General features: G+C 47.8%; 1 protein-coding gene across 6 annotated transcripts in view; it reads right to left on the bottom strand.

Moving 5' to 3' along the window:
• Positions 1 to 19,628, bottom strand: part of E2F3 (E2F transcription factor 3) — an 87,111-nt gene that overhangs the window by 50,718 nt on the left and 16,765 nt on the right. For 2 of the 6 annotated variants that reach the window (XM_070074328.2, XM_089333331.1), the window contains exon 2: positions 5,359 to 5,519. The exons of 3 other annotated variants lie outside the window; for them this stretch is intronic. In XM_070074328.2, coding sequence (XP_069930429.1) covers positions 5,359 to 5,367 — 9 coding nt within the window. In that variant the 5' untranslated portion in view covers positions 5,368 to 5,519. Of the gene's footprint in view, positions 1 to 2,489; positions 3,121 to 5,358; positions 5,520 to 19,628 lie in introns of those variants that run through there. One more of the 6 variants, XM_089333329.1, reaches the window with a different exon arrangement.

Below are 19,628 nucleotides of genomic sequence, written 5' to 3'. Positions count from 1 at the left end.
TCTCTCCTGGTTGCAGGGAGTGGACCAAACCCTAAGTAAGAAAAATGACCTCTTTCTACTGGCATTACTGGCCTCACACCAGGAAGCCTGGAGAAGGGACCCAGCCTCACTCTCTCACTCTCCCTCACTCAGGGATGAATTTCCTTCTTCCCTGTTTGGACTGATGGATGGATTTCTGTAGCAACAACTGCCTTGAATGGAAGTAGGAATGGAGCTAAAGTAAAAATTCACCACAGCCATTTGTTTCCTTTGGAACATTCTGGAAAAATGCTCAACGAATGATGCTGTTCATCCTGGTACCCTAAATTATTAAAATTTTTCTAAGTAACACAGTTAAATAAGCATGATTTCTTCAGTAGTATGGCTGGCACTTGTCAGAAAATATGCACACATTAAGTATTTGTGGAGTGAAAAATATACATTAAAAAAAAACTCCCTTAAAAAATGAGTTCAAAATATGCGATGAAACAATTGTTTACCACCATGGGCGATTTCTTCACTGATACCGAATTTCCACCGCAGGAGAGTGCAGGGGACAGTGCCTGGCAGGCTGATGAGCCACCGCCTTCCCCGCGGGAGTTATAAGCCTAAATCTGCAGCAAGCAAGGATCAATACTGGTTGTTAAGTTTAAGCATTTCCACCATATATGCTTGAATAACATAGGTCTGTGAGGTTAACTGATTTGAAAGGCAGACCAACAAAGGGGTGGGGAGAGGGGAGAGGAGGAGAGAGAGAACACTTCATTTGCTGGTTCACTCCCCAAATGGCTGCAACAACCAGGGCTGGACCAGGCCAAAGCCTGGAGCCAAGAACTCCATCCAGGTCTCCCGTGGGGGTGGCAGGGGCCCAAGCACTTGAGTTATCTTTCACAGCTTTCCCAGGTGCATTAGCACAGAGTTGGGTTGGAAAAGAGCAGCAGGGCTTCAAAACAGCAGGCTGAAACGGGATGCCAGTGTTGTAAGCAGTGGCTTAACCCACTGCACCACAATGCCAGCCTCCTCTTTTTCTTAAAGGTAAAATGATGGGGGAAAGACAGTTACAGGGGGACACATAACACTGCACTTGTAATCAGAATACTTTAAGATAGAACTGCAGTATTAAAATAAGACCTAAGATGAATAGAAAAATAAATTAATAAACGCTCAGAAAGAAACAAACATCTGAGTGTCTCTCCCCCACTTCATCAACCTGTGCTACAGGGTGGGTTCTGCATCCTGAGATTCAGTTCCAAAGCTGGGCAACTCTGCATTCTGTTTCACAGGGACGAATTCTTCGCTGCTACTTATTTGTAACTTAATTCCCCCAATGATTCTAAAAACAAGGGAAGAAATATTTTCAAACAAAAATCATTATTTATACAGCTGGAGTTTCCATTTAGCAGGAAAATTAGTAAAAAAAACTTTGGTCAGAATTTGAGGTAAGTTTTCTGAGGTTTCACAAAACCTCACATCTACTTCCAGATCCCTCTCAACATATTTAAAGTCTTCCCCCAATCAGTATGGGGGGCCCCCAGGTCAACCCCATCACAGGGTTCTGATCGGGTAACTTCTTTGGCAAGGGATGGGGGATCTTTGAACCAGCAACAGAAATAGCTCAATTAAAATACCGTTCTACTCTGCAGTCAGTTTTTGTTTGAAAATGAAAACCAGCAACTTGCTTGCATGAGTAAACAGAAGACAATTATTCAGGCCGGGGTCTACGGTGCAGAGAGCAAAGGAGACAGCTGGCAATTATCTGGCTAACTTAACCAGATAATTCATGCCTAAAAAGTCACTCTGGTGCCCAAATCGCCCAGATTGGTTATTTTCATAGAAGAACGAAAGTGTAATTACCAAACTCCCTTCCAACCTGTGCCACCCACGCTGAGCCCGGTTGGGTTGTCTGACCATGGTGACTGTATCACAAACCACCCTCAATCCTACAGGTCCAGCAAAGATGTGCTAGGATCCTCACAATAAACATTTGAGCATTTGCTGAAGGGTGCTATGGTCTCAGAGGACGCAGCTTTTACTGAATACTGAATAAAGTATCACACATTATGGCAAGGGACAAATGGCACTGGAGGGAATGCTTGAAGTATATGCAGCTTGAGACAAAGCCCAGATAAACAGAAGAACTACAATTCCTAACATGAAGAAGTTCCAAAGGGAGAAAAACAAGGAGTTTTTTAGGGAGCGAGAATGTGAAAGATTATGCAAATCAGAGTATCCAAAACACAAGGACAAAGACAGGACACCAACACCCTTATGCAGGCACAGCACTATCATGCATCACTCACAATCACTCCTCACTGGTGTGTAAGTTGGGTGCGTGTTATCAATCCCGCCTCATGGATTAAGAAAAGGGGGCCCTCAGGTTCGCTGGAGCAAAGCTAATGTCGAAACTGAAACTTGAACCCAAGTCTTCCAGATCCAAGTTTACTGCCCTTTCCAACGCACCATGCTACAGGCTAAAGTTAACTTAAAGCAAATAAAAAATATCACGTTACCCAGTCAAATCTGTGGTATTCACCATCGCAAATAGTCCTAGAGTCACACATGTCGTTAAATAAATCTTACAACTGAGCGCGGCTCGCAGACTGCGTGGGAGGCAAGGTGGCGGTCACCAGGGCTGCTCCGCGCGGGCTCGCCCTGGCCTGGGGCAAGGCATGGCTCCAGGACCCGGTTTCCAGACCAGCAAAGGGAGAGAACAGAATCTCTCGGGTCCCTTCAATATCAGGCTGATTATGAAACACAGCGGCTGAGTTTTTCCGGTTCACGTGGACTCGGGGTGGAAAGTGTCGCTTTGCTTTTCTTCCTCCTCCGGGTCTTAGAAGCTTCTGTGAGTCAAAGCCTTCCCTACTCTTTTTAACTAAATGAAAACAGCATTTTCAAACGCAGGTGGCCAACTTCTGCCCAGCTGAAGCCAGAAAGCAGACCGTGAACACTACAGGACCAGCGTTTTTAAAAGAACGAGTTCATGTTTCTGTAGGTTGCTTCGTTCCCTTTCCAAACTTGGTTTGCATCAGCCCATTTTTATGCTTTCCAGACAGACCAAGAGTATTAGAAGCCAGAATAAAAACAACTTGCCCTGGATCAAGACACAAAAATGACTTTTAAATGGATGCCATTTCAAAAGCTATCACATTTTGTTCAAATTACCCATCACCTGCTGTTGCGAATGACTGATATTTGAACATTCCACGTAGGGTAGGTCTGAGAGCCTCCTCTATTTTGCAGTAGTGCATCCTACCTGGGAAAACTGACTTTGATATTTTAAAAGGAATGAGAGCCCTTCCCACTCCCTAAGTGGACGGGATGATTACCACGCTTCCCTAAAAGCCTGTAGCACCTTACTGGAATCCAAGGGCTTCAGTCCCACGGAGGAGCCGTGTTCCCTCTCTGCTTCCTACTCCTGCCCGCTCATTTTAAGGGAGGAGGGGAAAAGAGATACTCCCATGGGAACGCATCTACTAGAAGGAGACACAGGAAGAAAATCTAGCCTCCATTCCACGACAAAGGTGCTAAGAGGAAGACTAAACACTCTTCTTTCATAAAGATGATTATTTAGATCTTAGCTTGGAAAAGTTCTCTTTCCCTAGGGGAGAGTAGGATGGACGAAAAAGCAATTGGGGGAAAAAATAAAAGAAAGAAAGCAATTGGGATGGAAAGAATGAGCAGTCACAAAAATAATGATAATAACGGTTATTATTGTTCCTTAAGAACGAAAGGAGCCCATTCTTCTTTCCTCCTATCTCCCTTTAATTATGGTGCTCGGCCAATGAATTTTAGTAAGGGTTATTGTTCCTTGTCTGTCTTTAACTGACTTTTCTTGTGCTATCTCTATCAAATGTAGAGACCAAGCAACACACAAGTTTCCCACAAGTCTGGGCATGTTATAAGCAACCCAGGGCCTCAAGCTCTTACTCTGTAAAATGGAGACACCACCAAGCTGCTTCAAAGAGCTGCTGCTGCCGGGAAGAAGCGATCAAAGTCACTATGAAATATTCCGAAACAATCCAGCAGGACCTCACTTGTCCAGCGCCAGCCGCACCCATCTGCAATTGGGCACCGTGCAGAGCACCCGGGGCTGGAGCCAAGTGTTCCTGTGCCCTCCTCCCCAGTGCCCGGCCGCTCACTCCCTGAGCTCCCCACCCCCTCTCCATCTGCCAGGCTCCCCTACGCTTGCGCCCTTGCTTATTTCCAGAGCAGCAGCCTGGCTGGTGCAGTCCCCCTAGGGCTCCTGCATAGCCGGATAACACCGGCATTATAAAGCTGCGGGGAGGTAGTGGACTACCCCGTCCTAAATGAAACAAAGAAGCACAGCTCTGCTGTACAACCATCACACGTCATCCGGGCGCTCCGGGGGAAACTGATGCTTCCTGGTCCGGTTTCCTGAGAAAGGGAAGCAGAGCGCTTCGGCAACAATGAGAAATCCACCGATGGCTTCGGCCGCTGGCAGTGGGTCCGAGATGCCAGTGGCCGAGGAGAGAAGTGACTGGAGGGTCTGCACATTTTTCCGACACCTCGGTATCACGGCTCTCATCCAATTACGCCACCAATCAGTGTGTCTGACTGCAGAGGGTCTTAGATTGCAGAGATCAAACCGCCTCCTGAGTACCGAGGTCGCAGACAGCCCGAGGTTTCCCCACTCCTCCGCACCAACGTTCTTCAGAATGCACACTCTGACCCTCACAGGGGGTGCTGCTTTCCCCAGACCACGGCGTGGATTTGCTCACGGTTATTTTCCTTTAATAAATTCTTGCCACAAGTCAATTTAGGCTGTTTTTAATTAAGGTCTTAAGCCAGCGATCATTTGGAGAGCAGTCCCTCCCACAGGCAGGGGCAGGCTTGTTTTGACCAGCTGTCCTAAGATTTTTCTGCTCCATCATCAACGCTCACAATATCCTCTTACGGGGAACACCTACCTCTTCCAACCACACGGTGAAAACACAGCCTCTCACAACAGGTCCAATGAGCCCTGGATGGGAACACTTCTGACAGAGGGCTTCAGCAACACAACTTAGGACGCAGCAGTGGGACTTCTCTTTTGAAATAATTTCATCAGAGTTCTTAACCTATGTTTTTTTGTGTGTTGTGACACAGACTCCATGGCCTGCTGGTAAAGGCTTATGAACCTCTTCTTGGATGGATTTTTTGAAAGTTTTATTGATTTATTTATTTGAAAGGCAGAGTCAGAGTCAGAGAATAAGAGAGAGACAGAGAGACACACACACAGAGAGAGACAAAGACACAGGGATCTCCCGTCTGCTGGTTCACTCCCCAATTGCCCACAACAGCCAGGGCAGGGCCAGGCCAAAGCCAGGAGCCTGGAACTCCCATTTGGGTCTCCCAAGTGGGTGGCAGGGGTCCAACTACCTGAGCCATCACCCGCTGCCTCCAGGGTGTGCAACAGTAGAAAGTTGAATCAGAAGCAGAACGAGGACTCAAAGCAGGCACTCTGATATGGGATGCAGGCGTGCCAAGCAGTGTCTTAAACACTATGCTACAGTGCCTGCCCCTTGATGTTTTTTATATACCTAAAAAAAAAAAAAATACACAGGATTACAAGGGAAACACTTCTATTAAAACACATCTGATGACTATAAAAAATTTTAAAACCCAAAATATTTTTGGACATATTAAGCCACAGCTGGGAATGCTGCCATCCCATACTGGAGGGCTGGTTTCAATCCAAGTTGCTCGGCTTCCGATTCGGCTCCCTCCTGCTGATGTGCCTGGGAAGGCAATGGAAGATGGTCCAAGTGCTTGGGCACTTGTACCCACATGGGAGACCAGGATGGAGTTCCTGGCTCCTGGCTTTGGCCTGGCCCAGCCATGGCTGCCTTTCAAATAAATAAATCTCCCCCCCCCAAAAAAAAAATCTGATTTATTTTGATTCCTGAGATCTAATTAGCACAATGCATGGTACAAATAGGTGCTTAACAAATGTGTGAACTGAACTGAGTCAAAAGACAAGAGTCTGAATTTTTACAAAACCATTAGAAAGAGGCCAAGGCAGCCTCAAGTGACCCTCTAACCTCCCAAAACTCAGCTAGGCCACCTGCTGCCAGCCTACTTCAAGTTCTTCTTCTTCTTCTTAAGATTTATTTATTTGAAAGGCAGAGGTACAGAAAGAGAGAGGGAAAGACAGAGAGATCTTCCATCCACTGATGGTTGCAATGGCCAAGGCAGGGCCAGACCAAAGTCAGGAACCAGGAGCTTCCTCTGGGTCTTCCACGTCGGGTCATGGACCCCAAGCACTTGAGCCATTTTTGGCTGCTTTCGAGGCCATTAGTAGGGAGCTGGATCAGAAGTGGAGCAGCCAGGACTCCAACTGGCAACCATATGGGATGCCGGCACAGCAGGCGGAGGCTTAATTTGGTACCGTCAGGTTCTTCATTCATTCAGCAAATACCCAGAGGCAGTGAGTGCCAGGCAACAGTCCAGGCAGCAGATGATGAGCACCGAGGAAATGCAGTGACTGGTGGGCAGGATGTAGCAGGAGCTTCTCTAAAATGACAGCTGAGTTGCAGTCAAGGTACCAGGAACCCTCAGGAAGAGGTGGGATCAGGGCGCGCCTGGCAGTGGGGAAAGCAGGTGCAAAGGTCCTGAGAGAGGAAGAAGCTCGGCACAGGCCTTTCTTATCTGGTAACTTAGTTTACCGTAAGTGCTGCTCTCTCCTCTGCCTTGTCCCTGCCCGACAGTCTCCCTCACACAGTTATACCACGGGCTCCTTGCTGGAACCTGTTCAGTTTTCTGTTCCTTACACACTTGTTCAACATTCTCTCACCCGCACCCTCGGGCCTCTTCCAGTCCCCAGCAGTGGCCCTGCTCATTTCTCCTGCAACCTCCCCACTTCCCTCTGTCATCCACGTTTTCACACGCTCCAGGCCACATGGATCTGTCAATCAGAGAATTCCAGGGCGTAAGTTTCCATCTAATCCAATCACACCTCTCCCGATGAGAAACTCAGCCCTGACAGAAGCAGCATGCCTCCCCTAAACTCCCAAGTCTGTGCCACGCAGCTCATCTCCAAGCGACCCACCGGCTCTGTGCCAACACGGTCCAGTGGTCATGTCCCGCCCAGACGAAGCTCCCTCTCCCCGTGTCTTCTCCAGAAAGCGCTGGGCGGCAGTGAACACACAGAGGCCGCCCAACAGACTTGAAGATGGATAACGGGTGTGATTTCCTGCTCCAGCTTCCCAGACCAGCCTCCCTAAGGCCCTAAAGTAGGTGAGTTTTCGACTGAACAGAGAAGTGTTGTGAAAGGTTGTAATCCCGAGCCAGACCATTATGCTGGGGTGGCTGGTATCCCAGATCAAGATCAAGATTTTCCTTCTTCAAGGATGTCTGTGGGCTGAACTGGACTCCCACCCTTACCCCCTCCCATGTTGAAGCCCTAACCCCCAGTACCTCAGAATGTGGCATAATTCAGAGACAGGGCTCTTAAAGAAGTGATTAAGGTCCAGCCCTGGCCGTTGCGGCCATCTGGGGAATGAACCAGTGGATGGAAGACCTCTCTCTCTGTCTTTCCCTATCACTTTGCCTGTCATATAAATAAATAAATAAATAAATAAGCTTTTAACCAAAAAAGAGAGAGACCAGAGATTAAGTTAAAATGAGACGAATCTGACCAGTGTCCTTTTAAGAAAACAAAGACACACCAGGGCTGGTGTGCACAGAGCGACAGCCATCGAAAGCCAAGGAGACGCCTCAGAGCAAAGCAACCCTGCCCATACCTCGATCTTGGACTTCGGTTTCCAGAACAGAGGATGCTTAAGCATCCCAGTCTGTGGTTCTTTTTCGTTTTTTTTTTTTTTCTTTTCTTTTTTTGATAAGCAGAGTGGACATTGAGAGAGAGACAGAGAGAAAGGTCTTCCTTTGCCGTTGGTTCACCCTCCAATGGCCGCTGCGGCCGGTGCACCGCGCCTATCCAAAGGCAGGAGCCAGGTGCCTCCTCCTGGTCTCCCATGGGGTGCAGGGCCCAAGCACTTGGGCCATCCTCCACTGCACTCCCGCGCCACAGCAGAGAGCTGGCCTGGAAGAGGGGCAACCGGGACAGAATCCGGTGCCCCAACCGGGACTAGAACCTGGTATGCCGGCGCCGCAAGGCGGAGGATTAGCCTATTGAGCCGCGGCGCCGGCCCCAGTCTGTGGTTCTTATGGTAGCTCTGTCAAACTAATACAACGGGCATCTAAGTAGAGATATTTCCAAAGGCATGGCCTGGGTGCAGGTGGTTTATTTGCAAGTGTTCCAGGAAGCAGATGTATTCTTCAATGTGTGTACAAGGTCATGGCTGTAGGAGGCAGGGTCATAATTCTGCTGAAGCCTCCCAAGGAGCATCCAGAGAGGCTGCCCAGCGCTGTGGTGGGATCACTCACCCACTGGCTTCTGCTCGCACTTGGTCAAGGGGTGATCACCTTGCCTTGCAGGATGTAGTACATACGGTGGTCACACCAGAGAAGGTCCAAGGGGGAAAGCAAATAGTAGTGCTGCATGGACCTGAGGCAAGATCCGGGAGCTCAGGGGGCACAGGCTGAAAATGGAGGCAGGCCTGGGGATCCGATGGGCAGCCAGGGGCAAGCACAGTAAGCAGCCCTGATACAGCTGGCTCCTCCTCTGGGTCACCCGGGGCAGTGAGATGCTGCAATGTACCCATCTGCTTTTTCAGGCTTTTAAAAAATTATTTATTTGAAAGGCAGAGAAAGATCTTCTATCTGCTTGTTCACTTCTCAAAGGCCTACAACAGCCAGGGCTGGGCAGGCTGAAGCCAGGAGCCTGGAACTCCAGCCAGGTTTCCCACATGGGCGGCAGGGACTCAAGTAGTTGAGCCATCAGTTGCTGCCTCCCGAGGGTGCATATTCAGAGAAAGCTGGAATCAGGAGTGGAGCTGGGACTTGAACACAGGCACCTGATATGGGATGCGGGCATCCCCAGCAGCTCTTAACCACTGTGCCAAATGCCAGGCCTTGGGCCCATCTTGACACCACAAAAATACAAAGATGTTGGCGTCCTGCGACAGTTCCTTTCCCTCCAAAAGGGACACACAGGTGTCATTAGGCAATCTTGGGAAAGACCATCTCTTGGGAATTGTGTGTGACATGAGAAATTGGGTGGTGCTTTTTTGCTGCTTTCCCAAGTGCACATAATTCTTTCATAGCCAACTTGTTCAACGTATCTCAAGTGGTCCTCAGAGCTCAAGCAATTCTACCGTTTACAAATGGCACAGAGTGGCTACAGACTGTACTTACCTCCAAAATTTAAGTTCTAGGGAACCCCTCGAGGCAGCCCCAAAGGAGGCTCTCTCACCCAAGTGTCCCTCCTGGTCGTCACGTGGGTTACAACTCAAACTACACTGTGAGAACCAGATGTGACTACAGAGCAGGTCTTAAAAACCACACTCAGGGGCCAGTGCTGTGGTGCAGCAGGTTAAAGCCCCAGCCTGAAATGCCAGCATCCCATATGGGCGCCGGTTTGAGACCTGGCTGCTCCTCTCCCAATCCGCTCACTGCTATGGCCTGGGAAAGCAGTAGAAGATGGCCCAAGTCCTTGGGCCCTTGTACCCACGTGGGAGACCTGAAAGAAGCTCCTGGCTCCTGCCTTCGGATCGGTGCAGCTCCAGCTGTTGCAACCAATTGGGGAGTGAACCATCAGATGGAAGACCTCTCTCTCTCTCTCTGCATAACTCTGACTTTCAAATAAATAAAATAAATCTTAAAAAAAAAACACTCAGAAATTTACATCATTCTTCATGGCAAATGCTTATCTCAGATTTTTTTACTTAAACAGTTTTGAAAAGCAACACAATCCAAAATAAAGTTACATAGGCAGATGCCAGACCTGAGTGGTATTTCTTGGTATTTTCCAATTACCCTGAGTCCTATTCTTTAAGGTCGGTAGATACAACAAACAAGGGGCAGGTGCCTGGCCTAACAGTTAAGACACTGCACGGGACGCCCACGTCCCTTACCAGGTGCCTGCGTGTGATGTGCAGCTCCAGTTCCTGACGCCAGCTTCCTGCTAATGTGCACTCTGGGAGGTGGCAGGTGACAGCTCAAGTAATTGGGTCCCTATCACCCACGTGGGATTCTTGGATTGAGTTCCTGGCACCTGGCTTTGTCCTAGCCCAGTTCTGTCTCTTGCAGACATTTGGAAAGTAAACCAGTATATGGGTGATCTCTTTCTCTGTCTCTCCTTCTGTCCCTCTCTCCCCTCCAAATAAATAAATAATTTAAAAATAGACAAAAATAAAGAACAGTTAAAATTTAAGGCAATTTTTCTTTTTTAAAAAGGTTTTAGGGCTGGTGCTGTGGCTCACTTGGTTAATCCTCCGCCTGTGGCACCGGCATCCCATATGGGCGCCAGGTTCTAGTCCCGGTTGCTCCTCTTCCAGTCCAGCTCTCTGCTGTGGCCAGGAAGGCAGTGGAGGATGATCCAAACGTTTGGGCCCTGCACCCGCATGGGAGACCAGGAGGAAGCACCTGGCTCCTGGCTTCGGATCGGCACAGTGCCGGCTGTAGCGGCCATTTGGGGAGTGAACCAGAGGAAGGAAGACCTTTCTCTCTCTTTCTCTCACTGTCTATATCTCTACCTGTTAAATAAAAAAATGTTTTATCTATTTATTTGAGAGGCAGAATTATAGACAGTGAGAGGGAGAGAGAGAGAAAGGTCTTCCTTCTGGTGGTTCATTCCCCAAATGGCTGCAGTGGCTGGAGCTGTGCCGATCTGAAGCCAGGAGCTGGGAGCTTCTTTCGGGTTTTCCACGAGCGTGCAGGGGACCAAGGACTTGGGCGATCTTCTACTGCTTTCCCAGGCCACAGCAGAGAGCTGGATTGGAAGAGGAGCAGCTGGGACTGGAACCGGTGCCCATATGGGATGCCGGCGCTGCAGGCAGAGGATTAACTGACTGTGCCCAGCAGTGGCCGCAGACAATTTTTTCAAACAATAATATATCTCAGGGCCGGTGTTGTGGTATAGTGGGTTCAGCAGCTGCATGTGATGCTGGCAGCATCCCACATGAGCAGCGTTTCCAAGACTGGATGTTCTACTTCTGATTCAGTTCCCTGTTGGTGCACCAGGGAAGGCAGCAGAGGATGGCCCTTCAAGTACATGGATCCCTTGGGGCCGGTGCTGTGGCTTAGCGGGTTAACACCCTGGCCTGAAGCACTGGTATCCTATATGGGCGCCGGTTCGAGACCCGGCTGCTCAACTTCCTATCCAGCTCTCTGCTAAGGCCTGGGAAAGCAGGGGAAGATGGCCAAAGTCTTCCATCTGGGAGACCTGGAAGAAGCTCCTGGCTCCTGGCTTTGGATCGGCGCAGCTCTGGCCGTTGTGGCCAATTGGGGAATGGACCATCGGATGGAAAACCCCTCTCACTCTCCCTGCCTCTCCTCTCTCTGTGTAGCTCTGACTTTCAAATAAATAAATAAATCTTAAAAAAAAAAAAGTACATGGACCCCCTGTCACACAAGTGGGAGACCTGGATGGAGTTCCCGGCTCCCAGGTTTGGCCTGGCCCAGTCCTAGTCATTGCAGCCATTTGGGGAGTCAGTCAGTGGAGGGAAGATCTCTCTCTCTCTCTGCCTCTGCTTTACAAATAAATAAATTAATTAAAAAAGTGTATCTCAAATATTACATGGTACTTACTTATACTAAAAAAGTATTTGTTGTTTATCTGAAATTCAAATTACACTGGCATTCTCTATTTTATCTGGCAACCCTACCCATCTTAATATTTCAGAAAGGGAAAGTTAGCAAAATTAGAATTTTAAAGTAGAACTTCTATTCAAAATAAACCTTCCTGGTTTAACATTAATTAACCACATCAGAATGCTCAGAGCATGACTGGTTACAACAGGTAGCTATTTTAACTAGGAGGATTCATTTTAGAATTGATGGTTCATTCTAACAATGAGGCAGTTGAATTCAAAAGAAGCAAAACAGTTTAAAAACAAATGTTAAAATTCCTTGAGGAATCAATATGTACACACACACACAAAGTCATGCTTTTTTTTGGATTTTAAGAATACCAACTAAAAATATAGTAAGAGCACACTTCATTTGTACTAGTGCTTACAGAAGCTAAAACGTGACTGCAGGTTATGATACTGAGAAAAAACCCACAAAAATGAAGAAACTGTTGAGAAAATCTTCTGATTGAATCTCCAAACTTTAAATAACTCAAACTTCAGGAAAACGGAAATTGTTTCTTCCCCATCTTCCCTTCCAATCTGAGAAATGGTCCTAGATTTTCAGAACTTTGATGATGTCTCACATGGAAACCAAAACATGTCCGAAGGCAAAAACGCCTGGAGAAGACTTAGAATATACGACACTGCAATGAGGGGAGACAAGCCACCTGCAACACAGGCAGGGTCGCCCAGCAGTGGGGCTGCTCAGTCTTGGCAGCACCAACACCTGGGGCTGTCCTGTGCATTACAGGGCGTCCCACGACATTCCTGGCTTCTGCCCACTGGATGCCAGCGCACCTCCCACCCCCATTAACCAAGCCCGAAATGTCTGCAGACTTTGTCACACATCACCTGGGAGGCAGAACTGCCCCTGTTGAGAAGCACTGGTCTAGGAGAAACTGGATCAACGCTGGTAGAGATCCAGAAATTAAAATAAAAAAAAAAAATCATTGCAGGGTAGCTAAGAATAACAAAAGGAAAAAAAAAATTTGTACAGGATCCATACCAAAAAAACTGTCCTGAACATATTTACAGTGTAATTAAAATAGAACCAATGGGGGGGTCTACCTACATCAAGACTCACTTTCAGAAGTTGTGTGCTGATGAGATTCAGTACAGAGGCCTGCTTCCAGCCCCACCTGCCCCACCTGCCCAGCTTGCTCACCACAGAGAGGACCGGCTGACCTTTCTGACCCACTCTGTAGTCCAGACAAATGTCTCATCCAGGCCCCCTGTCAATCCCGACAGCTAGGTCACTCAGTGAACCATGTCAGCAATGAAGAAACTTGGGTCTACAAAAGTGAAATAACTTGTCTGAGCTCCCACAGCTTGTGAGATTTTTAAAAGCCAAATAACTCCAAAGTCCAAACCCTTAACCACTTTCCTCACCTTGGAGGAAACATAACCCAATGTTCTGACCTTCATTCCACTTCCTCACCTGTAACTCAGAGGCCACATTTCAGCATCTCATACAGCGAGCGGGCGGACGGACAGACGGCAGGGACCAAAGTCCTGGCACCCAGCGAACAGCAATGTTCAGCAGTTTCTCAATGGCCAAGTGCATGGCAGTAAGGTTAGCGTCATCCAATGTGGCAAAAAGCCACCCGGAGTCCCCAACAACTCAGTGGCCACAGGGAGTCCCAGAAGGTCCCAGTGGGAGGGGAACTTAATGAATGGAGCCCAGATGTGAAAGGAGTGATCTCACCATCCAGGCCCCCTACCACGTGTGACCACACAGCAAACCCTGCCATTTCCCCCACGGGTCCCTCAGCACATGACCCAAGCAATCCTTGTGCAGTCCGGCCTGCCTCCGGCACTCACATCTGTTGAGGACCTATATTTTGCAGTCGTTGTTTTGGGATCAAATTATTGTTTGGAACTTCTAAGAGAAAAAGGGCCAAACACACAAAGTGTTTGGGTAACTCCGGTCAACACAGCACAAATGGCACAAATGGGACGCTTCCCCTTCGGGTTACAAAGCCGCATGATGGGAGGAGGCAGATGCAGGAGCAGACATAGGGAGGGTTCGGGAGTCCCATCACACGATTAAGAAATGCAATTAAGTGGAAGCCAGCTCTATATGTGTAAGGAAGGCACACAGGCGCAGTGGTGAACTGGTCTCATAGAGATGCACATGTCAGCCAATGCTGTGCCTTGTACAGAACCGTTTATGATAAACTAAACCACTTGACACACACATAACCCAACATCACAGTGGAGAAGCTACCGACCGGTGGTTCTGGGGGCCGACAGACCAGACTACTCAACGAGAAAAATGTCTTACCCATAGTTTCATGAAGCCACATTTAGATTCTAGGTCTAATTTCACCAGATATCAGCACCGCGGAGCTACAGTTACAGTGCACAGATCATCTGTCAAGAATGGAAAAAGCCAGGATGCCAGGGCAGCTGTGTTGGAGGGGTTCGGAAGGAAGGAGTGGAAGCCTGTTTTAAAGGAAATGTAGAGAGAACTGCTAACAGAGGTGGGAAAAGTTCAGGTCTAAGCCCTGAGCACGAGGGAAAACCAGGCCAGACTAGGCCATATGGAGACCTCTGGGCTGTAAGCACCAGTGGTCACCACCAGTGCAGCCCCAGAGGGTCTGCTGGTGGCTGAGTCCTGGGGGCTGCTCGTGGGTGGTGAAAAGGGCAGCACCCAGGAGCGGCTGGGGATGGGGGGGGCAATGAAGGGTGTGTTTCAACCACAACACAGATGAACAAGGCTGGGGCAGTAGATGTTAAATAAACAGCGCAACTATTATTCATTTACCTTTCCACCTGGAAGGGAAGCTAGGCGTAGTCCCACAGTCAAATGGAAAGTCTCTGATGAGGTGCCTTCTTTGTGCCCTGTGAGATCCAGTAATGAGGAGCAACAGACACAGAAATAAACGACATTTCTATGAAGGCCTATGAACATCCCCTGCACTTGCACCAGGAATGCAAACTTGAATCCTCTCCAACAGCCAACTAATTAAGCTCATGATCTAATCATTTCTATTCTAGGGCAGTATTTTTGCATGGCAATTCTGTTAAGATATTTTAAATTATAATTTCAAAAGGACCCAGTGTCACAGGCTCATAAAATCAATACATGATTACTAATAAATGGTATTTCTTTCCCTGGGTTCCCAGTGAGGGCTCAGCGGGACTTCGGTTGGGGAGGCAGCTTCGATGTACTCCGAAGAAGGTCAAGTTCCTCACGTTCACCCCTGAGAGCCTGCAGAGGCACCCACCTGAGCGGGAGGGACGGTCTCCGACACACAGCAGCGCCCGGCTTAAACTGCCGGTCTCCTGCAGCTCCTCTGCTAGCGAGCTTGCACCTGCTGCGCTTCCCTCTGAAAGGCAACTACTCCCAGGGCTGCGGGTATGCGTCTCCCACTGTTCTGCCCTGTCCCTTTCTATTCCAACCCCCTCAGGCAGAGCTGGGGAGGGAGACAGTGGCTGGCATCGCACAGGGCACCTGATGAACAATTTCTCGTCCCTCTCACACTGTACACTGGGGCCTCATCTGGACTCATGTCCTCGCTCTGAACAGACAGCCTTGGCAAAGCCACATTTTCCAACTCTCGCTGTCCTGCTGGGTAAACGCTTAGGAGAGATCTTGGCCTTCACAGAACAAACACTGCACTCTGTAGATGCCACTGACTACCTGCCGCGCACGGAGAAACAGGTGGGGAGGCTCCATGTGTGTGAATAGTGTCAAGGTTAAGGGCAGCTTCAACCATCACCTGGACTTACTCTGGAATTTGGGTTCCTCCAGAGTCCAGACGTGACGCCTTGGACAAACTGCCTAAGCACTGAGGGTTTTTCGTCATTGACAGAGAATACTGGCACCTCCCCTCCAGGGCCGCTGTACTGGACAAAATAATGAATATAAATTCCTACTGCCATTCCCAGTGCAGAAAACCCCTCAGTGTAGAGAGCTGCTATCTTTCTTATTAGTCTACACTCTCAGTAGGGATGGAGAGGAGCCTCAGTCTAAAAACACAAGTATCGGATGAGAAGGGGCAGATTTCCTGTTGACAGCAAAATACACCATAAAGCTGTTGCATTGCAGACGTATACGATTTCCTTAGAAAGAGAGTAAGGTCAATGGAGCAGAGCAAAAGGTCCAGATACAGACCAGCACGGGCACGAGTGCTCGTGTATACACACACACACACACACACACACACTCTTTGATATGATAAAAGAGGCACTGTCAATTCACAAGGAAAGTCTGAACCATTCAATAAATGGCACTAGTATAACCAGCTGTCCATTTGGGGAAAGACATAAAAGCTGACCTTTGACATATACATACATTCCCTTCCAAAAAGGTTAAAGATCAAAACAATAAAATTATGAAGCCAAAAGAAGAAAATATGGGAGAACACTTATAATTTGGAAAGGCCTTCCCAAAGCAAGCCACTAAATCCATAAACTGTCAAGGCTCTGATTTTATATCCAGACATATATTTACATATGTGTATTTATATGTATGTAAAATGGATAAATCTTCTGTAGAGAGAAATAGATCCTAGATAAAAGTAGAAGAATGACAGACTGGAAAAAAATATTTACAACACCAACGCATACACTGGAGAAAGCCCAACAGCAATAATCCATTCAAAATTCTGATAATCCAACAGGAAAACCATAAATACCCTTGTAAACAAAATCATTTATATATATATATATATGGAAGCAATTCAGAGAAATGCAAATCAGGGCAGACACTTAGATTCACTAATCTTTCGCCCTCATCATCTATAAAAATGGGTAATAATCATAACCACTTGTTAAAGTTAGATGTTGGCCGGCGCTGCGGCTCACTAGGCTAATCCTCCGCCTTGTGGTGCCAACACTCCGGTTCTAGTCCCGGTCGGGGCGCCGTTTTCTGTCCCGGTTGCCCTTCTTCCAGTCCAGCTCTCTGCTGTGGTCAGGGAGTGCAGTGGAGGTTGGCCCAAGTGCTTGGGCCCTGCACCCCATGGGAGACCAGGAGAAGCACCTGGCTCCTGCCATCAGATCAGTGCGGTGTGCCGGCCGCAGCGGCCATTGGAGGGTGAACCAACGGCAAAGGAAGACCTTTCTCTCTGTCTCTCTCACTGTCCACTCTGCCTGTCCAAAAAATAAATAAATAAATAAATAAATAAATAAAAATTTAAAAAAAAGTTAGATGTTAAAGTTTAGATTAGTAAATTTTATCAATGTTAGCCAGTAGCAGTAATAGTAGTGGTAGCGGCAGCAGAAGTAAGAACTAAGGAACTACAAAATAAAAATAAGGAGAGAGCATCTAGCATCATCACTCGTAAAATTGCAAAAAGGGCCAATGTTATCCAGCGCCGGTAAGAGTATGGGAAACAGGTCCTCACTCTACTTCTGGCAGGAATGTGAACTGGTTCAGCCATTCCGAAGGGCAATTTGGCCCTGTCCATCAGTATTTTCTTTAAAGAGTTATTTACTTATTTGAAAGGCAGAATTACTGGGGTGGGGGGTGGGGTGGAAGGAGGGAGAGGGAGAGGGAAAAGGAGAGAGAGAGATTTTTCTGTCCACTGGATAACTTCCCAGATGACCAGGGCTGGGCCAGACAGAAGCCAGAAGCTTCATCTGGGTCTCCCACATGGGTGCAGGGGCCCAAGCCCTTGGCCATGTTCCAATGCATTTCCCGGCCATTAGCAGGGAGCTGGATTGGAAGTGGAACAGCCGGAACTTGGACCAGCACCCACATGGGATGCTGGCTTTTATTCACTATGCGGGGCCCCGTCTATCAGTATTTTGGTTATGTATATTATGATGCAAAAAAATACATGCACAAAAAATTTACAGATATTCAGTGTAGCACTGCTTATAATTCAAGTTATCGTTAGAAAGAACAAGGATGGCCACGGCCACCAAGTGGGGATAACCACTCACACTCTGGAGTATGTACCAGGGTCATGACAGCTCCTGAAAATAATGAACACCAGTACTTACTGAGATGGACATTCGTCTGCACCTAGCTCAGCAAAAACTGCAAGCCACAATCCGCACTTCTCCTGTATTTTTAAATCATTTGTACTTTTATATAAAATACATGCTTGCGAATGGATATAAACGGGAGAGGCCAAGCTGTTATTGTGGTTTGCTTCGGGAAGGAAGCAGGACTAGGAGGGAATGGAGAGGGTATTTTAAGGTTTGCTCCACTTATATATACATTCATAAGTATGGACTAAAAAGTGTTTTCTTTAAAAAAAAAAAAAAAAAAAAGGAGGGCACAAAGTCAGTGTTTCCACCAGCATCATGGAACTGGGCACTGGTGCCCTGTGCTCCTTAGGCAGCCAGGGAGCTCACAGCTGGAAGTCACTATTAATGTCACTCAACTCCTACATTCTGTCTCAGCAAAGAATCTGACCGGGAACACGGGCAATCCTAAGCCCTAAAGCTGTCCACTTGGCACTTGCATTTCTCAGCCCACAGTTTATCAGCCTCCAGATCTCAGATGAACAACACGGGGTAGTCCTCCAGAGCACCACCTCTGTAGGCCTGATCCCGCAAAGTCGGGGCTACGTTAATTCCTACGCAGACCTCTCTAAGCTGCAGAAATGGCAGCAGTCTCTACCTGACTCCCCTGAGTGGCCAGCGGCTGGCCATTTTCACAGTAGATCCTTCTATTAAACAGAAAACACAAAGCAAGACTCGAAAGAGTGCAGCCACTGGACACCCGTTACTGTTGCATGTGTCTCTCTAGGTGCCGCTGCCAAACAGACATGAAATTCACCCACAGAGACAGCACTGCTCTATTCAATTTCTTTTACTGCACAAGTCAGGGCAGGATGCGCCCAGCTTAGCTGCCAGAGCTGGCTTTGGAAGGGAGGGCCATAGCTGGGTCATGCCAGACCCCCGGAGGAGGCGAGCACTTATGGGCACCGGCTTGTATCCCGGCTGCTTCTCTTCTCATCCAGCTCTCTGCTCTGGCCTGGGAAACCAGGCTCCTGCACCCACATGGGAGACCCAGAAGAAGCTCCTGGCTCCAGGCTTTGGATCAGCCCAGTTCTGGCCATTGTGGCCACGTGGGGAGTGAACCAGCAGATGGAAGATCTTTCTCTCCCTCTCTCCCTTTCTTGGAGATAGAGTCTACAACTTTATCTCTTTAATAAATAAATAAAATCTTAAAAAAAGAAAAGAGTCAAGGCTGAGGCCGGCGCTGTGATGTAGCGGGTAAAGCTGCCGTCTGCAGCACCAGCTTCCCATATGAACAATGGTTCGAGTCCCAGCTGCTCCACATCTGATCCAGCTCTCTGCTATGGCCTGGGAAAGCAGTGGAAGATGGTCCAAGTTCTTGGGCCCCTGCACCTGCAAGGGAGACTCAGAAAATCCTGGCTTCAGTTTGGCTCAGCACTGGCTGTTGCAGCCATTTGGGGAGTGAACCCGCAGATGGGAAGATTTCTCTGTCCGCCTCTGCCTCTCTGTAACTCTGCAAACTAATAAATCTTAAAAAAAAAAAAAAAAAAGTCAAGGACCTGGAGAAGCCGATCCTTCCACTGCAAAGCAAGAAAGCAGCATGGCTTTCCCAACCTCTGTATTATAATCAACCACAAATGGTGAACCTAAAACTGTCACTGACACCAGACGGCATCTGAGCCAAAGGTGGACAGAGAGGGACAGAAAATGCCCACCAATGGCCACAACTGTTTTTAGAATCTAGCCACCAAGACAAACCTGACCCACAACAGCATAATAGTGCCTTTTATATGTTCTGCATGCATTTTCAAGGCTGTCTTTTTTTTCTAAAGGAATTACCAAACATGCCTATTAACATGGCAATAATTAATTAGTGTTTGCAAATTAAATGATTGCTGTCAGACACATTACTTATCAGCAGACCCAGTTTGGAGCTAGTCAAGTATTTGTGCCAATCTGACTTGATTTTTTTTTTTTAAATTAACTCATCATCAAGAAAAAAAATTCAGGTAAAAATATTTTAAAAAGTCTTTAATT

The sequence above is a fragment of the Oryctolagus cuniculus genome, chromosome 5, assembly GCF_051225735.1.
Source record: "Oryctolagus cuniculus isolate XC-2025 breed Fujian yellow rabbit chromosome 5, ASM5122573v1, whole genome shotgun sequence".
Taxonomy (NCBI): domain Eukaryota; kingdom Metazoa; phylum Chordata; class Mammalia; order Lagomorpha; family Leporidae; genus Oryctolagus; species Oryctolagus cuniculus.
The sequence above is the reverse complement of the archived record's forward strand: the minus strand, read 5'-3'. Positions and strand labels throughout refer to the sequence as shown.